General features: G+C 41.2%; 1 protein-coding gene across 1 annotated transcript; it reads left to right on the forward strand.

Moving 5' to 3' along the window:
- The first annotated feature begins 1,023 nt into the window (after positions 1–1,023).
- On the forward strand, positions 1,024–17,524 carry LOC124000479 (fructose-1,6-bisphosphatase 1-like). The gene is made up of 7 exons (XM_046306854.1): positions 1,024–1,369; positions 2,918–3,080; positions 3,159–3,251; positions 15,454–15,594; positions 16,003–16,140; positions 16,314–16,433; positions 16,642–17,524. Exons 1-7 carry the CDS (start codon positions 1,200–1,202, stop codon positions 16,828–16,830), a joined length of 1,014 nt encoding a protein of 337 aa, XP_046162810.1. The 5' UTR covers positions 1,024–1,199; the 3' UTR covers positions 16,831–17,524.
- The last annotated feature ends 2,745 nt before the right edge of the window (positions 17,525–20,269 follow it).

Raw genomic sequence — 20,269 nt, forward strand, 5'->3', positions numbered from 1 at the left:
GTGTCTGAATTGAAATGGCAACCTATTCCCTATATAGTACACTACTTTTGATCATGGCCCATACAGCTCAAAAGTAAAGCACTATGTAGGAATTAGGGTACCATTTCAGACACACAAGGATAAACATCTTTAAAAAGTGGAGCAGTGACAAAAAGAACACATTGGATTGACCTATGACCTGTACTTTAGACTCAGCTTTTCTCAGGAACATGCACAGAATGCATGCTTACCTTACAGGGCTGATAGCCAGCAGCTCATAAAATAGTTGTATGGAAAATGATTGATTCATATTTTCAATAATAAATGATTTATGATAATCTAGGCTATTATACCAATGTGCTGACCTCTATGTAATTTCATCATGACAGATTTTGCACCTGGTTTCTGTGGAGTATTTCTGGTACCTTTCATCACTTGTCAGACTGGTTTCCCAACACTAAATGAGGTATAAGACCCCACCAGACACCAGAGACACTGAACATCTGAAACCAGCTACAGAATGGTTTCTCTCATAACACTTGTACAAGTATTGGATTCATAGCCTGTCATTGTATTGTAGGCTAGGCCTACAGTACATAATCCCACGTAAATGTAATTTGTGGCTTGCACTAAAACTAGTTCTCTCATTCAAAATGGATCTAACTGCACACTATCCGCATTCTCCATTTTATCTATTTATGGATCATGTAGGCCTATCCAATGGATGGCCTATATAGCGTGCTGACAAGTCTCGTTCCATTTCAGCCAGCATCATCCCTTTACTACTTAATTGTTCACTAATCTGAAAACCAAATGCCAAATGACAGATGTGGATAGGTGAAAGCAACCATATTGAATGGCCATTGGCCAGGTGCAGCCATCAACATATTGCTTACCAGTCCTTTCAGATGTGAAATCCCCCCAAACGGGTTAGGGAGAGAATGGGTGGAGTAAATGGACAGTTTGGAACCAGGTCAACATTTTTGCTAACCTGTTTATACCTCTCAGCCAGTGCTCAACCACGCCCCTCCCGGAGAAAGGCCAACTGTGATTGGTTCAAACACCTGCACACCGTTTAGTTCAAACACCTGCACATCCTCTCAACTCTTTAGTTCTATTTTAACTTTAGGGTGAGGCTTTGAGGAACTCATCTGTCCCGGTCCCCCAATCAGCAGGAATAGGTTGCGCGGCAAACAAGCTCAAAGAACCAGTTCGTCACCATGTCCGAACGATGTGCGTTCGATACTAATGTCGTTACCCTCACGAGATTCGTGCAGGAGGAGGGAAGGAAGGCGAAGGGAACAGGAGAACTGACCACCCTCCTCAACTCTATCTGCACAGCCGTTAAAGCTATCTCCACCGCTGTCAGAAAAGCTGGGATTGCCAACCTGTAAGTTTATGTGTATGCATGTGAAAGTCTTGGGTGTCCATTCAATTGGTCCTGTGTTGCTCAGTTGGTAGCGCATGGCGCGTGTAACCCCAGGGTTGTTGGTTCGGTCCTCACAGGGTGAAGTAGAAAAGTGTATGTCATTTAACTACAATGTAAAATGGCGACCGATTAACATGAGAATATTTAAAAAGCCACATGGATTTTTTTTTTTTCCATCAGAGATGTTTCCATCAAATTGACTTGTTGCGGATAAAAGGCTGTCCGTGATGACGTTGTGTACATAAAATACATATTGCGGTTGAATTGCCACGTACGCTACCCAAAAATAGTGCTAAACTCCTTAATGTGCAAATATTGATATTGATATAAAACCATCCTATCTAAATAAATATGGAGTCACGTGATATGTTGTGGTCCTCCCACGACAACTCGGGAAAGCATGCAGTTGATTTAACTTCACAGGGTGGTGAATGGAAAAGGGGATGAGCTTGATGCTCCTTTCCAATAAATAGAGGGTCTTATTCTGGTGGCATGATGGTGAGTGCTTGGCTGCCGTTTTACAAATAAAAATAATATTGCTCTTCTCTATAATAATCTCATAATGTAGGTAGCCTACCTGCACTGTATCAGCGAGCTGTTGGACACATTTTCTATTTAATTAAACCGTTTTTGTGACAACCATCAGTAGAGTTTAAAATGTGATGGACACTCATTTAACTTATATTTTTATTTTTGGTACATGGGAATTTAAAGGCAAAGTTATTTGTGCATTACGTCATCACGCACAGCATTTTAAACAGTTTGTTTGAATGGAAATAACATCTGAGATTTTTGAATATTCTCATAAAAATCTGTCACAAGCTAGTGATAATTTTTGGCGCATTATGATGCTGCAGAAAATGTGAGTTGTGGATTCTTATCCCCTCTGCTGTATGGTAATCACAAAGCACTGGCAATAAGTGAATGATTATATCAATAGCAGGGACCGTCCAACCAACCATATGCCGGGTAGGGAGACTAAATCAAATATTTACCTAGTCGGATATTATGCATGAGTCTGACAGTCCAGCTAATCGGGTAATACTGTTGTCAACTTCGACTCGGGTCAATGTCCATCTGATTCTTTCTTTGGACTCAATGTTGTTTTCATAAATGCAAGCCAGAGCTATTGTAATGCAATAGGCTACTCCCAACTCATTCATTTCCTCTTGAGACATGTCTATTGTCTTCATTAGGAGGAAGTATAGGCCTATTACCTATTTATTAGGAATTTCTTTATAGTCCTCCATTGTCAGGAATTTCCTTGATGACTGACAGTCAATGAAGGCCAAAAGATGGTATCACTCTCTGTGCCCTGTGAGTTGAACCAGACACTGCATGCCCACTATCACAGAGCCATCCTAGAAACACTTTACCCTTGTCCCTTCCTCCTTCCAATTGTGACAGAAATAGGCCTACTATGGTTATATTACTACTCACATGTCTGCCCCCTTCCCATCTCTCTATTCCTTCCTCCTTTCTCTCTCCTCTTCTCTCCCTCCCCTCCAGCTATGGCATTGCTGGGAGCACCAATGTGACCGGTGACCAGGTGAAGAAGCTGGATGTTCTGTCCAATGACTTGGTCATCAACATGATCAAGTCGTCTTTCACCTCCTGTGTCCTGGTGTCAGAGGAGAATGAGAGGGCCCTCATTGTGGAGCCAGAGAAACGGGTAGGGTTGTGTGTGGTCCAGATTGAAGTTGAGATATGTCTTGCAACATCAATGTGACAACATCCTCTTGTTTCACAGGGAAAATATATTGTGTGCTTCGACCCACTGGATGGCTCGTCAAACATTGACTGTCTTGTATCAATTGGAACCATTTTTGCCATCTACAGAAAGGTTGGTGACTCTTTTGTTATTATTCCTCTACGAAGCCCTTAGGCCCAAGGCAAAAAAAATGTACTAAGTTGTTCAAATTAAATATTGTTGTTCAAACAAGTTACTAAGTTGTTTGAACAGGTGATCTCGTTTGAATGACTCAGCTGTATAAGGAAATAAGCAAACAGGAAACCACTCACCCAGAGGTGGCGCTCCTAGTGGCCAGAGACTTTAATGCAGGGAAACTTAAAATCAGTTCTACCTAATTTCCATCAACATGTTTAACTTTACTAGGCTAGGGGCACTATTTTCACCTCTGGATGAAAAGCTTGCCCAAAGTAAACTACCTGCTACTCAGGCCCAGAAGCTAGGATATGCATATAAATGGTAGATTTGGATAGAAGTTAGTCTATAGTTTCCAAAACTGTTAACATAATGTCTGTCAGTATAACAGAACTGATTTGGTGAAAACCTGGGAAGAATCTATCCAGGAAGTGGGATTTTTTAAATGTTTGTAGTTATTCTATTGAATGCCATTACAATATCCATTGACTTAGGACTCAAATTGCACTTCCTATTGCTTCAACTAGATGTCAACATTCTTTAAGAATTGTTTCAGGCTTGTATTCTGAATGAGTGGACCCTACAGTGTCCCAGAGGTTTTTAATGCGCGCGACAGAGTGCGCCTTTCTTGTTTACCTTTTTATATTGACAACGTTATTGTCCGGTTGAAATATTATCGATTAAGCTAAAAACAACCTGAGGATTGATTATAAACATCGTTGGACATGTTTCTACGAACTTTACGGATACTATTTGGATTTTGTCTGCCTGTTGTGACTGTTTGAGCCTGTGGATTACTGAACAAAACGCTCTAACAAAAGAGGTTTTGGGATATAAACAGGGACTTTATTGAACAAAACAAACATTTATTGAGTAAATGGGAGTCGTGTGAGTGCAATCATATGAAGATCATCAAAGGTAAGTGATACATTTTATCGCTATTTCTGACATGTCCTCTACGTGGCTGGTAACTGTTTGTAATGATTTGTCTGCTGTGACTATAACAGAACGTGTGTTTCATCGAAAAGTTTTCACTGAAAATGGAAATAAATATCCATCTTCCAGGAATTGTTCAGTGAACCGAATTACATGAGACCGAGGTTTCAGTGCCTACATCTAGAGTCTTGTCATTTGATTGAATGTTTTGGTCGAGCTCTCTTCAGACATCTTTTCGAGACGGACAGCTATAGAATTTACATTGCCTCCTGATTAATTTTATCGCTTATTAACATGTACTAATACCTAAAGTTGCATTACAAAAGTATTTCAAAGTGTTTTGTGGTTTAACTTTTTGAATTTTAAAAAATGACGTTCGTTATGAAACACTATTTTTTTTCCGTTTATCACACAGTCATGATCTAGACTATATATGGACCGATTTAATCGAAAAAAGACCCAATAAGTGATTATGGGACATCTTTGCCAACAAAGAAGATAAATGAATGTTTTATATTTTATTTGTGCGGTTTGTGTTGGACATGCTAATTTGCGGGTCTTTTGGGGTGTTACATGCTATCAGATAATAGTTTCTCATGCTTTCGCGAAAAGCATTTTAAAAATCTGACTTGTTGCCTGGATTCACAATGAGTGTAGCTTTAATTCAATACCCTGCATGTGTATTTTAATGACCGTTTTGAGTTTTAACTAATAGTCTGCTAAATGACTTAAATGTAAAATGTAAATGTAATAATATTAGCATTTTGCATTTGAAAGCTCTAGATGAGACGCCTGCGTGCCAGGTAGGAGCAAGAGGTTAAACAGCCACCACTAACATTGAGTTTTATCTGCCACTTTAATAATTGAAATTGATGTAATACATGTATCACTAGCCACTTTAAACTATGCCACTTTATGTTTATATACCCTACATTACTCATCTCATATGTATATACTGTACTCTATACCATCTACTGCTTCTCGCCTATGCCGTTCTGTACCATCACTCATTCATATATCCTTATGTACATATTCTTCATCACTTTACACTTGTTGTTGTATAAGGTAGTAGTTGTGAAATTGTTAGGTCTGCATTTGACTCGCATTATAAAGCCTTTTTGAAATATGACACCATGGTTGGATTAACAAGAAGTTAATCTTTAAACCGATGTATAACACTTGTATGATTTATGAATTTTTATCATGAGCATTTCTGTTTTTGAATTTGGCGCTCTGCAATTTCACTGGATGTTGGCCAGGTGGGACGCTAGCGTACACTAGTGAGGTTAATGTGTAACCAGAGGGGGAATAGTGGAGCAGGTTTAGAACTTCAAGTTCCTTGGTGTCCACATCACCAACAAACTAGAATGGTCCAAACACACCAAGACAGTCGTGAAGAGGGCACGACAAAGCCTATTCCCCCTCAGGGAAATGAAAAGATTTTGGAATGGGTCCTCAAATCTTCAAAAGATTGTACAGCTGAAACATCGAAAGCATCCTGACTGGTTGCATCACTGCCTGGAACGGCAATTGCTCGGCCTCCAAACGCAAGGCACTACATATCTACATGTACGTACTACCTCAATCAGCCCGACTTACCGGTGTCTGTATGCAGCCTCGCTACTGTTATAGCCTCGCTATTGTTTATTTTTCACTGTCTTTTTAACTGTTATTTCTTTACTTACCTATTGTTCACATAATACCTTTTTTGAACTGTTGGTTAGAGCCTGTAAGTAAGCATTTCACTGTAAGTTTGTTGTCACGTGCGCAGAATACAAACTTTTGATTTGATTTATTTGGTCTTTTCTCTAAGCATAACTTGTTACGCAGCTTGTCAGACCGTTCATTTGTATTTATACAACTTTAAACACATAATACATTCTCAACAGATTTCACAACGCATCACTGATTCCATGATTATTCATTGACTGTTCTTTGATAACCTAAAGCAGGGCTGCTTCTGATAGCCATAACTTTTAAGTGAGGAGCAGAGCGTAATTCGAGCAGATCCCTCTCCTGCTTCAATTTTGCTCTGGTACTGCTCAGCCACAAGGTCTGGGTGTGTTCTGCCGAGCTTTTTTTGATTCCTTTATCACTCTTCTTTATCACCTCTTACTGGGACCCTATCCAAAGTAGCCTATATCTAGTTTACAGCAGTGGTGTAAAGTACTTAAGTAAAAAAATACTTTAAAGTTGTTTTTGGGGGTATCTGTACTTTACTTTCCTATTTATATTTACTCGTTACATCTTGAATGCTTAGCAGGACGGCAAAATTGTCTAATTCACACACTTATCAAGGGAACATCCCTACTGCATCTGATCTGGCGAACTCACTAAAGACATGCTTCGTTTGTAAATGGTGTGTTGGAGCATGCCCCTGGCTATCCATAAATAAATACAAGAAAATTATTGCTGTCTGGTTTGCTTAATATAAGGAATTTGAAATTTATACTTTTACTTTCGATACTTAAGTATATTTAAAACCAAATGCTTAGACTTTTACTCAAGTAGAATTTTGCTGGGTGACTTTCACTTCTACTTGAGTCATTTTCTATTAATGTATCGTTTCTTTTACTCAAGTATGACAATTGGGTACTTTTTCCACCACTGGTTTACAGTGCCTTCAGAAGGTAACTCAGACCCCTTAACCTTTTCCACATTTTGTTACTTTACGGCCTTATTCTAAAATGTCTTGCATTTATTTTCCTCAATCTACACAATGACAAAGCAAAACAGGTTTTTAGAAATGTTTGCTAATTTACAAAAAATAAAACTTAAGTAGTCAGACCCTTTACTCCGTACTTTGAAGCACCTTTGGCAGCCATTACAGCAATGTGTCTTGGGTATGACGCTACAAGCTTGGTACACATGTATTTGGGGAGCTTCTCCCATTCTTCTCTGCAGATCCTCTTAAGCTTGTTGTCTTGGCGGTGTGCTTAGGGTCGTTATCCTGTTGGAAGGTGAACCTTCGGCCCAGTCTGAGATCCTGAGCACTCTGGAGCAAGTTTTCATCAAGGATCTCTCTGTACTTTGCTCCGTTCATCTTTGCCTCGATCCTGACTATTCACCCAGTCCCTGCCGCTGAAAAACAACCCCACAGCTTGATTCTGCCACCACCATGCTTCACCTTAGGGATGGTGCCAGGTTTCCTCCAGATGTGATGCTTGGCATTCAGTCGCGTTCAATTTCGGTTTCATCAGACCAGAGAATCTTGTTTCTAATTGTCTGATAGTCTTTTAGGTGCCTTTTGGCAAACTCCAAGCGGGCTGTCATGTACTTTTTTTTTTTTCTTTTTTTTTTTTTTTTTTTTTACGGAGTGGCTTCCGTCTGGCCACTCTACCATAAAGGCCTGATTGGTGGAGTGCCTCAGATGGTTGTCCTTCTGGAAGGTTCCCCCATCTCCACAGAGGAACTCTAGAGCTCTGTTAGTGACCAGCGGGTTCTTGGTCACCTCTCTGACCAAGGCCCTTCTCCCCCGATTGCTCAAGCTCTAGGAAGAGTCTTGGTGGTTCCAAACCTCTTCCATTTAAGAATGACGGACAATTCCTTTGACCTCATGGCTTGGTTTTTGCTCTTACATGCACTGTCAACTGTGGGACCTTTTTTATATAGATGTGTGTGTGTGTGTGCCTTTTTCAAATCATGTCCAATCAATTGAATTTACCACAGGTGGACTCCAAGTTGTAGAAACATCTCAAGGATGATCAATGTAAACAGGATGTACCTGAGCTTTCTTTTTGTCTCATAGCAAAGGGTCTGAATATTTATATAAATAAAGGTATTTCAGTTTTTATAAAAAAAATGTTGCTTTGTCATTATGAGGTAGATTGCAGAGTTAATACATTTTATTATTTTCCAATAAGGCTGGAATTTTAAATCTGGAAAAAGTCGAGGCCTAAAGACACGGTATACTCTACTTTATAACATTAGGATATGTAGTTTCTATTTGGAAGGACTTAAAATATATAAACAAATGTTTTAGGTAGGCACTACATAGGCTACTGCCAAATGTTTTTGGGTTTTCCTTGGAATAGAATCACCATAATATAAATGTAATTAAGCTAAAATATCAGAAATGCATTTACATTGGAGTCATTTATCAGACGCTCTTATCCAGAGTTACTTAGTGCATTCATCTCAATGAAGGAACTCTGCGAAGTCAGAGCTAGAAAGAGGGAAAAGAGTCAAGTGTTAGTTCACAATTATTTTTTTGTGTGGGGGTTTGACATCGGAGGGGTTGAGTGTTTGTTTCTTGAGGAGGGGAGTGACTCAGGCCATTTTGAAGTCACAGGGAATGCAGCCAGTGGTCAGGGATGAGTTGATGAGTGACGTGCGGAATGGAAGGTCTCCAGAGATGGTCTGAAGGAGGGGTTGGGGTCGAGCGTGCAGGTTGTCGGGCAACCGGACCTCACTAGTCGTAAGATTTCTTCTGGCGTGAGATGGGAGGAGAAAAAGGTCAAGGCGTGGGGTAGTTATGTATGAGTGGGACCAGTTGATTTCAGTAGGCTGAGTGAATAAAGAGCGGATGAAAAGAAGGTTGATGTTGGCGGGGGGGGGTGTAGGATTAAGGAGGGAGGCGAAGGTGAAGAGTTTCCTAGGGTTAGAGGCAGAAGTTTGAAATTTAGAAAGTGGCTTTAGCAGCAGATAGGTCTCCTGGAAGTTTAGTTTAGTTTTCCTCAGCTGACTGCAGCCCTGTTCTTTTAAGGTTGCACGGAGGAAAGGGGGAAGTGCGAGTTATAGGCTGTGGAAAGGGAGGATGGTAGGCTTGACGAGGTAGAACCAGAAGGGAGGGATTTAGCAAAACGGAGAGATGATAAGAGAAGATTGTGATGGCGGATGAGATTAGTAGGCGAACAACCTCAAGTAAAGATGAGGTCAAGCGTATTGCCTGCCTTGTGAGTGGAAAGGATGAGGTCAAAAGGAGGGCAAGGAGGGAAAGAAATTAATCGAAAGCAGACGTCGGGAGGTTGAAGTTGCACAGTACAAAGGGCGCTGAGCCAACGTCAGGAAAGTAGCTTATCAAGGTGTGAAGCTTATTGAACTCTCCAAGGGAACCTGGTGGGCAATAGATGTCCACTCAAGCATAACATTGTTGTCAAGTGACAGTAACCGCATGGAATTCAAATAAGGAGAAGGACAGGTGAGGGAGTCAAGAGAATCTCCATTTAGGAGAAATCAGCAGCACTGTGCCACCACGGCAATGAACCGATGCTCTCAGACTATGAGAGAGAACAGTCCGGTGAAGAGAGCAGCTGGAGTAGCAGTGTTCTTTGGGGTGATCCATGTCAACGTCAGAGCCAAAAAGTCGAGGGACTTAAGGGCAGTATAGGCTGAGATGAACTCTGGGTTCTTGACCACAGACCAGCAGTTCCAAACGCTGCTGAAGAACAATAATTCGACATGGGTTGTGCAGGCAGGGTTCACTAAATTAGAAGGGGTTGCAGCCAAGGGGTGGGGAGCGTCTGTAAAGCCTGCAGGGAGAGGAGCGTCTGTAAAAGCCTGCAGGGAGAGGAGCGTCTGTAAAAGCCTGCAGGGAGAGGAGCGTCTGTAAAAGCCTGCAGGGAGAGGAGCGTCTGTAAAAGCCTGCAGGGAGAGGAGCGTCTGTAAAAGCCTGCAGGGAGAGGAGCGTCTGTAAAAGCCTGCAGGGATACAAAACACATAGTTGCCAAAGCTACAAAAGAACAAAATGAGAAAATAACTGTGATACACAAGTGGTTGGGAGCCTTCCTTTCTTTCCTTCTTGGAATAACTCATGTCACCAATTGCCATTCCAAAAATAATGTTTTTTTTTGTTGTAGGGAATTTTGGGGGGCATATCTTTTACGTAATGGTGGCGCTCTAAACATGGTTAAAATCCCATAGGAACACAGCCATTTTAAAAGCGCAGGGCTTGTGCAACGTTCCATGACTACATTTTTTGTCTTACAGGAATGATATACATACATATGAGGAGAAAGCTGAAGTCGTAACCTTTTCACGGATGTAATATGATCTTGTCTGATTTCGAGTTCGTCCACTAGATCACATGACGTGACTTGGCCACTTGAAACCAGATACGTCTGTCTGGTTTGTCTGGTTTGGGTAGTACTTCACTGCGAAAATTGCGGAAATAACAAGCATACAGGTGAGGTAAACATCAATATTGTGCCCATTGGAAAGGAGTGAAAGTTAGTTACATTAATGGATGCGTTCAAGGTAATGTCATGTTAAATGGATTACATTACGACCACCACCAGGGTGTACCCTTTCCATGCATACAACATGTTTGTACTTTTGGTGACTTGATAGTCATTCTGATTTGCTCATGTATTAGTTATATATTTCTGTAAACAGTATAGTGAATTTCTGGAGAACGTGGGAAATGCACAATACACATGTGAAACTTGTTGGTACCTGCTTCTGTGAACAAATCACTTGACCGCTGCAGTTTGAGATTATTCCCTTTTATTTATGAAAAGAAGCTGATACTAGCCTTTTTATTATTATTTAGTCCATAATTCAATTTGTTTCTATTAAAATACATTTTACAGTAGTCTATATATTGCTTACCAAAAACATCTGTTAATAAATTTGAAGTCCTTCAAAAAAAGTGACTTCTCCTGATGTTAGAAAGTAGAATATAAACGCAACAATTTCAACGATTTTACTAAGTTACAGTTCATATAAGAAAAACAGTCAATTGAAATAAATTCATTCGGCCCTGATCTATTGATTTTTACATGACTGGAAAAACAGATATGCATCTGGTCACAGATCCGAAAACCAGTCCGTCTCTGGTGTGACCACCATTTGCCTCATGCAGCGCAACAGATCTCCTTTGCATAGAGTTAATCAGGTTGTTGATTGTGCCATGCTGTCCCACTCCTCTTCAATGGCTGTGCGACATTGGTGGGAACTGGAACATACTGTTGATGCAGAGCATCCCAAGCGTGCTCAATGGGTGACAGCCACTGCTTGATTCGTATGCAGGCCATGGAAGAACTGGGTCATGTTTCAGCTTCCAGGAATTGTGTACAGATCCTTGTGACATGGGGCAGTGCATTATCATGCTGAGACATGGTGATGGTGGCAGATGAATGGCACGACAATGGACCTCAGGATCGCATCACGGTATCTCTGTGCATTCAAATTGACATTGATAAAATACAATTGTGTTAGTTGTCTGTTGCTTATGCCTGCCCATACCATAAACCCACCATGGGGCACTCTGTTCACAATGTTGACATCAGCAAACTGTTCGCCCACACAATGCCATACACATGGTCTGCGGTTGTGAGGCCGGTTGGACATACTGCCAAATATTCTAAAATGACACTGGAGGTGGCTTATGGTAGAGAAATTAATGTTAAATTCTCTGGCAACAGCTCTGGTGGACATTCCTGCAGTCAGGATGCCAATTGCACGCTCCCTCAACTTGAGACATCTGTGGTGTTGTGTGATACAACTGCACATTTTAGTGGCCTTTTATTGTCCCCAGCACAAGGTGCACCTGTGTAATGATGGTGCTGTTTTATCAGCTTAAAATTGAAAAGCTGAAATGTTTTTATTTTATTTCTACCTTTTTATTTAACTAGGCAAGTCAGTTATGAATAAATTCTTATTTTCAATGACTGCCTAGGAGCAGTGGGTTAACTGCCTGTTCAAGGGCAGAACGACAGATGTGTACCTTGTCAGCTCGGGGGTTTGAACTTGCAACCTTCCGGTTACTAGGCCAACGCTCTAACCACTAGGCTACCCTAAAAGCTGAAATGTCTTGTCAATAAGTATTTAATTTCTTTTGTTAAGGTAAGTCTCTAAGTTCAGGAGTAAAAATGTGCTTAGCAAGTAACATACTAAGTTGCATGGACTCACTCTGTGTGCAATAATAGTGATAAAATGATTTTTGAATGCTACCACATCACTGTACCCCACACATACAATTACCTATAAGGTCCCTCAGTCGAGAAGTGAATTTCAAACACAGATTCAACAACAAAGACCAGAGGTTTTCCAATGCCTCACAAACAAGGGCACCTATTGGTAGATGAGAAAAAATAAATGGAGACAAAGCAAACATTAAATATCTCTTTGAGCGTGGTGAAGTTATTTCACTGTATTAGCTACTGTAAAATGGACAGTGCAGCTAGATAAATTATTGTTAAAAAATGTGGCTAAGAAATTAATTTTATCCAGAATACAAAGCATTAGGTTTGGGGCAAACATGACATTATCACTGAGTACCACTCTTCATATTTTCAAGCATGGTGGTGGCTGCATCTGAAGGATTTGTCATCGGGGGGTTTATTGTGTACATTTTGTAAATTTTAATAATAATAAAAGAACTGTGGAATAAGCTCAATGCAAAATCCTAGAGGAAAACCTGGTTCTGCTTTGTAACAGACACTGGGAGACTCACCTTTCAGATTTTGTTATGTTTCTTACAACCTCATGCTATCACATAAGAATATTTTGTGTGATGATGTAGGCCAGTCTTTGTCGTTGCTGCCATATCTTAGTTCCTGGTAAAATAACACTACTTGACTGCCTGGTAAAATAACACTACTTGACTGCCTGGTAAAATAACACTACTTGACTGCCTGGTAAAATAACACTACTTGACTGCCTGGTAAAATAACACTACTTGACTGCCTGTCTGTCTTTTGTGCAGCTTAGCCAATGTTTGTAATTAAGATGAAAAAATAACATTCAATCACTAATTGGACTGCATGTCTGTGTCTTGCTGCATTCCACCTCTGGGCAGCCGAATGTTCATGTATCCAGACCGGTAAAAGGAGTCTGACAATAGGCCGGTAAAAGGAGTCTGACAATAGGCCGGTAAAAGGAGTCTGACAATAGGCCGGTAAAAGGAGTCTGACAATAGACCGGTAAAAGGAGTCTGACAATAGACCGGTAAAAGGAGTCTGACAATAGACCGGTAAAAGGAGTCTGACAATAGGCCGGTAAAAGGAGTCTGACAATAGGCCGGTAAAAGGAGTCTGACAATAGGCCGGTAAAAGGAGTCTGACAATAGGCCGGTAAAAGGAGTCTGACAATAGGCCGGTAAAAGGAGTCTGACAATAGGCCGGTAAAAGGAGTCTGACAATAGGCCGGTAAAAGGAGTCTGACAATAGGCCGGTAAAAGGAGTCTGACAATAGGCCGGTAAAAGGAGTCTGACAATAGGCCGGTAAAAGGAGTCTGACAATAGGCCGGTAAAAGGAGTCTGACAATAGGCCGGTAAAAGGAGTCTGACAATAGGCCGGTAAAAGGAGTCTGACAATAGGCCGGTAAAAGGAGTCTGACAATAGGCAAGTTAATTTTGCATTGCCTGATACATATATGCTGATATTGTGGCGAGAGGAAATAGCTGCATATAACTCAACAGCTAAGAAGAACATGAAATCGATAGACTGCCTGTCTCTGTCGTGTTTATGTTTGCAATACTGACAACATTTTGTATGAATGCTTCGATAATGTATTTTTTATAAAGCCCCACTTTACATGCTATGGCACTCAGAAACAGCCTAAAATAGGGCTGTTTCTATCAAAGAACTGTCAATGAACAATCCTATCAATGGATGTAATCGGTGAATGAATGGCTGCAGCAACCATTACACGGTCTGATGATCTGTAGAACAAATGAGGCCTAATTAGACAAAATAACAATTACTCTCCTTTGAACGACTTGTGTTCAAACAAGAATTCCAAGAGGCACATTTTTTTTTTAAAAAAAAAGATTGCCTTGGGCTTCAGGGCTTCCTAAAATTGATTTAAATTGTTTATTTTCCCTCGGAAATCTACACACACTACCCCATAATGACAAAGCAAAGACAGGTTTTTAGAAATGTTTGCCAATTTATACAAAAAACAACTGAAATATTACATTTAATATGTATTCAGTACTTTGTTGAAGCACATTGGCAGTGATTAAAGCTTTGAGTCTTCTTAGGTATGATGCTACAAGCTTGGCACACCTGTGTTTGGAGAGTGTCTCCCATTCTTCTCTGCAGATCATCTCAAGCTCTGTCAGGTTGGATGGGGAGCTTTGCTGCACAGCTATTTTCAGGTCTCTCCAGAGATGTTAGATCCGGCTCTGGCTGGACCACTCAAGGACATTCAGAAACTTGTCCTGAAGCCACTCCTGCATTGTCTTGGCTGTGTGCTTAGGGACGTTGTTGTGTTGGAAGGTGAACCTTCGTACTTTGCTCCATTCATCTTTTCCTCGATCCTGACTAGTCTCCCAGTCCCTGCCACTGAAAAACATCCTCACAGCATGATGCTGCCACAACCATACTTCACCGTAGGGATGGTGCATGGTTTCATCCAGATGTGACCCTTGGCATTCAGGCCAAAGAGCTCAATCTTGATTTCATCAGACCAGAGAATCTTGTTTGTCATGGTCTGAGATTCTTTAGGTGCCTTTTGGCAAACTCCAAGCAGGCTGTCATGTGTCTTTTTACTGAGGAACAGCTTCTGTCTGGCCACTCCTACCATAAAGGCATGGTTGGTGGAGTGCTGCAGAGATGGTTGTCCATCTCCACAGAGGAACTCTAGAGCCCTGTCAGAGTGACCATCGGGTTCTTGGTGACCTCCCTGACCAAGGCCCTTCTCCCCCGATTCCTCAATTTGGCCGGGCGGCCAGCTCTAGGAAGAGTCTTGGTGGTTCCAAACTTCGTCCGTGAAAGAATGATGGAGGCCACTGAGTTCTTGGGGACCTTCAATGCTGCAGAATGTTTTCGGTACCCTTCAGCAGATCTGTACCTCCACACAATCCTGTCTCTGAGCTTTACGGACAATTCCTTCGACCTCATGGCTTGGTTTTTGCTCTGACATGCACTGTCAACCGTGGGACCTTTTATAAAGACGTGTGTACCTTTCCAAATCATGTCCAAACAATTGAATTTTCCACAGGTGGAATCAAAGTTTGCAAAAATGTCTAAAAACCTGTTTTCACTTTGTCATTATGGGGTATTCTTTGTAGATTGCTGAGGATTTTTTTACAAATTTATCCATTCAGAATAAGGCTGCAACGTTACAAAATGTGGAAAAAGTAAAGGGGTCTGAATACTTTTAGAAGGCATTCTATATTTTGTCTCGGACATTCCGTAACAGTTCCACATTTGTTTCGTTCTTAGACACTTTGTTTCAGTATGTCAGATTAGTGTGCCAGTTTCTACTGTAGTTAGTTACTGTTTGACTGTTCTTCTGTTATGTTTGGTAACAACTATCCACGTGTTTGTCTCCCAGACAACAGATGATGAGCCCAATGAGAAGGACGCGCTGCAGTCTGGACGTCACATTGTTGCTGCCGGTTATGCCCTCTACGGCAGCGCCACCATGATGGTGCTCTCCACAGGTCAAGGGGTCAACTGCTTCATGCTCGACCCTGTAAGTTTCAAATCAAATCAAACCTAGAGGTGAACTGCTTCATGCTCAACCCTGTAAAATCCAAATTGAACTTAAAAAATGTAAAAGTGCATTTTTGAAATAGCAACACACTACAGTAAAACTATATCAAATGGAATATATAACAAATAAGAAACACCAGTAAAGGAACATGTAAACACGTCTAAATCAAATAGTCGATGAAGAGACACATGAGAGGTGCCCTTCATTGATTTATAGTTCATCCATGAGGTGCTCGTTGATCTTCCGATTAATTACTATAAAACAAAAAATAAGTTAATGCTGGATGGTAAACAAAGCCTTTGTGCAAAGAAACTTCCAGAAGTAAAGACAGTCACATGTAGTGGAAAAAAGTCAAGGAAGTCAGGTCCCTGTTCTGTATGTTTTTAGTCTATCGGGGAGTTTATCCTGACAGATAAGGACGTGAAGATCAAGAAGAGGGGGAAGATCTACAGTCTGAACGAAGGCTATGCTCAGCACTTCTACCCAGACATCACAGAATACCTGAAGAAGAAGAAATATCCAGAGGTAATTTACTAACTATACACCTGAAATGGCTTAAACTATAATTCTGCACCACTAACTCACTCTTTAGGTACTATGAAGTGACCAATGCAGTTAATGAAATATGCCTCGTGGTTGTCTTACTTGTAAATGCACCTATTGTAAGTCGCACTGGATACATTGCTTTTTGTTTCCAGGATGGGAGTGCCCCCTATGGTGGGCGTTATGTTGGCTCCATGGTGGCTGATGTGCACAGGACCTTGGTGTACGGAGGAATCTTCTTATACCCTGCCAATGTCAAGAGCCCCAGGGGCAAGGTGAGTGAGACAGAGCTCTTCAGGTCATATAAAGGTTATATATATGTTTTTCTTCAAAGTAGATATATGTTACATACAAGTAACTAGAAGTAGAGTGCTGGCTGTGCTCAAACAATCAATGATAGAAGGTAGAATGAACTAGACCCATTTCTCGATATATATATTGAAGTGACTAACCATCGTCTCTCTTTCACTCCATCCGGTGTAGCTGAGGCTACTGTATGAGTGCAACCCCATGTCTTTCATCATCGAGCAGGCTGGAGGCATGGCCACCACGGGGGAGATGAACGTCCTGGACATCAAGCCAGAGAACATCCACCAGCGAGTTCCTGTGGTCCTGGGCTCCCCTGAAGACGTCCAGGAGTATGTCGCCATCTACAAGAAGACACGCATGTGAGGCTGCGCTGGGAGCCTTCTCTGGATCCACCATGACCTGCTTGTCCTCAAGGGTCGACCTTTGACCTGAGCTAGTAATCTTTGTATCATATGTATGTATGTATGTATGTATGTATGTATGTATGTATGTATGTATGTATGTATGTATGTATGTATGTATGTATGTATGTATGTATGTATGTATGTATGTATGTATGTATGTATGTATGTATGTATGTATGTATGTATGTATGTATGTATGTATGTATGTATGTATGTATGTATGTATGTATGTATGTATGTAGGGCAGTGCTTTACTCTGGCTGATCCTTTTGAACAAGCGGAGTATTTTACCTCCACCATCTGACCAACCAGATCTGGGACCAGAGATACTTCAGGGGGAGAAAGTAGGGAGTAGACTTTCAATGACCTGGGCCGATGTCTTAATAGTTTAAAGTTTCTTTCCCTATTCGTTTCTCCTTCTGGAACTGTGCTGATCTAGCAAGACAGGATAGGGGAGAGGAGTCCAATTTAGATGATTGGAATGCAACCCTTCAGCGTCTTACTGTTTGGATCCCTGAACTGAGAGACCCCTCATGGACAAATATTAGGCCTACCTCAGCCTTATGATGTAGTATATTGTAGGGTTGTTGTGTCATTTCCACTGGTGGACCTAAAATATGTTTTGAATAAAACCCAATGTTAAAATCCCTCCACTTGTTGTCCATGTTGTGTTGCTGACCCACTAGCAGGGGGACGTAGTACTCCTTCATAGGCATACAGCATATTACAGTGTGTCAAACCATGAGAAGCTGGTTTCTAATATTATCAGCACCAGGTGGTGTAGTGGTAATTCTTTGCTTCAGTTGTCAATCAAAAAACAATCTCAGACGATACTAATTTGTGGTGGGTGCAAAAGGAAACGGCAGGTTATAAAGAACAAAAAAATGTAGAGTAGGCCTACTCATGTAATAACAATTATACCACAGCTGTGTATGTTGTCAATCGTGTACATTTGTTTAATTGTTTTATGTTGTACATTTACAGCAAATTTGTTCAGGAAAGTTAAACAAACTAAAAATATATATTTTTAAAGAAGTGAAACTGGTGACTAAAAGTGGATGTTTCTTGTCTCTACAATGCTTGGCATGTGATTGTAGATTAAACAATGACACATCACTCTGCTACATGCTCCATCAGCTGACCGAAGCCAAGCCGCGTCATCCTGGGGCCTAGGTGATGGGGGTTGTGGTCATACAGAACCGCGTTTGGGAAGGTAAAAGAGGAAATCCTTTTCTAATCAAGTAAGAGGAACTATGACACGGTAGAAGAGCAGGAAGACAGCGTGTGCTCTCTTGTGTTCTTTTTAGCGTGATTAGTCATGTAGCTGAACAAGCAGAAACAATACCCTGTGACAAGCAATCATCACAGCGCTGCTGAAAAGCCAGACCTGCAGAAAGTAGGCCTGACTGGACAATGCCTATCGTAGTCATCATCAGCCTATGAATGTGTGATGATAGGGGAAAAGTATTCAAATAGGGGTCCTGTTACCAAGGTGTTGTTGATCTTGCTATACAATAGGTTTGAGTTACTTAGTACCCTACTTGACGATAAGATCTAATCCTATCTACTCTCAGGTGCTTTCTTGTACAACATTACAATGCATGTTTGTTCTTTGTGTTGCAAAGGTAAGGCTAGTATTTATCAAGTGCCATTCGCTGGCAAGCAAGACTGGCATAAGAAGGTTTGTAAATGGTGAGGATGGGAGAGTGTATTGGTATTGGGTAAGAAGAGGAAAAACACCTAGAGTAGCATAACCTTTTCCCCTTACTCATTTCCCCTAGACAAGACGTTGTCAGTCAATCGCACAACATCACAAAAAACACAATACCAGTTCTGTTTTTGCTATCACAAATACATCCAAACAAACCGTATAGATTTAATTAGTCTTACGTTTCTCTCACTCCTTACTCACAAAGTAAGCAGCAGCCACTCCCCCATGGTCAACTTTGTTACCCAAACAGCTCACCATTCATGAAGCACCCACAATGTTTCCCATTCAATGTATTCTGGAGCTCCATGGGGACAACACTCCATTCATATGAATGAGAGATTATGCTCTACTGTATTTGAACTGAATACATTTAAGAACAAAGAGGCCGCATAAGTATCCGTGTCCTGCATAGAAAACAGGTTATTAATCAAAGGCTGTTGCTCTGGCTCTTAGCTGTAATGCCTTTCCTAGATCCATAATGTACTGGAGCCAAAAATGTTTTTAAAGTGCTCAATTATCCTTGCTACACATTTGTGACTTTCTCAACATTATAAATGTGTGTGTGTCTGTGTGTATGGACGTGTTTAACTATACTTTAACTATAAGACTAGTAAACAAACACACATTTGTCCAACTGGGGACATTTTGTTAGTCCCCACATGGAAAAAGGCTATTTCTAGGGGGTTTGTGGTTAAGGTAAGAATTAGGGGTTAAAGGTTAGGTTTAGGGTTCGATTTAGAGTTAGGGGTTAGGGAATTTAGGATTTGGAATGGGAATGAATTGTGTCCCCCCACAAGATTAGTTAAACAAGAGAGAGAGAATGTGTCGCAGAACAGAATGTCCTACAAATCCTCCCACGACCATGAGGCATAACAGTCTCTAGATTGGAAGGCCCTTGTCCCTGCATGACCGTACAGCACCTTTACTCAACAAACACTAGCTGCAGATAAAGAATAGTACAGAGGAAACCCTTTCTCTCCAACTCATGTTTTCGCTGCTTTTCACATACAAACTCAGACATTTCAGAGCTCTAGTCTTCCTCAATGTCTTATCCCTCTCAGTGGCTGTTGGTCTCAGCTTCACACATAAGGCTCCATTTAAAAATAGACTGTACCTCATGGGTATCATGTGTCTATAACAGTGTTGTAAACAAACAAACCGTAAGCACAAACTGACTTCCTATGTGACAGAGAATGTAGTCTTGTTGATCTTGACCTCATTAAGTAATGCTTCAAATAAACTGGACACTGATGGACAAGGAAGGTCTCTTAATTAAAATACTGTTGATTGTGTTAGCAAAGTCACACAAGCTCATGTAGTGAGTAAGAGAGGCTTCATGGCCATAGGGGGCACAGGGGCACGTAACCCACATAGTCCTTTTAAATGTTTTTTTTATGTATTAGGACCTGCGCCACTTCCTGTGTGAGGTAGGCTTGTACTCTATGGATGTTGTAGAGCAACCTGCAGTAGCGGGTCACTGCTTTGATGTTTGCAGAGAACAACAGGGTGTTGTCCTGGGTCACGCCAAGGTTCTTTGCACTTTGGGAGGGTGACAGTGTGGAGTTGTCAACTGTGATGTAGAGGGCTTTGAGCTGGCAGGCCTTTCCCGGGAGGAAGAGTAGTTCCATCAGGTCGAGGTTGAGCTTGAGGTGGTGGGCTGACACCCAAGCTGAGATATCTGCCAGGC

This window comes from Oncorhynchus gorbuscha, linkage group LG16 (assembly GCF_021184085.1).
Source record: "Oncorhynchus gorbuscha isolate QuinsamMale2020 ecotype Even-year linkage group LG16, OgorEven_v1.0, whole genome shotgun sequence".
NCBI lineage: Eukaryota > Metazoa > Chordata > Actinopteri > Salmoniformes > Salmonidae > Oncorhynchus > Oncorhynchus gorbuscha.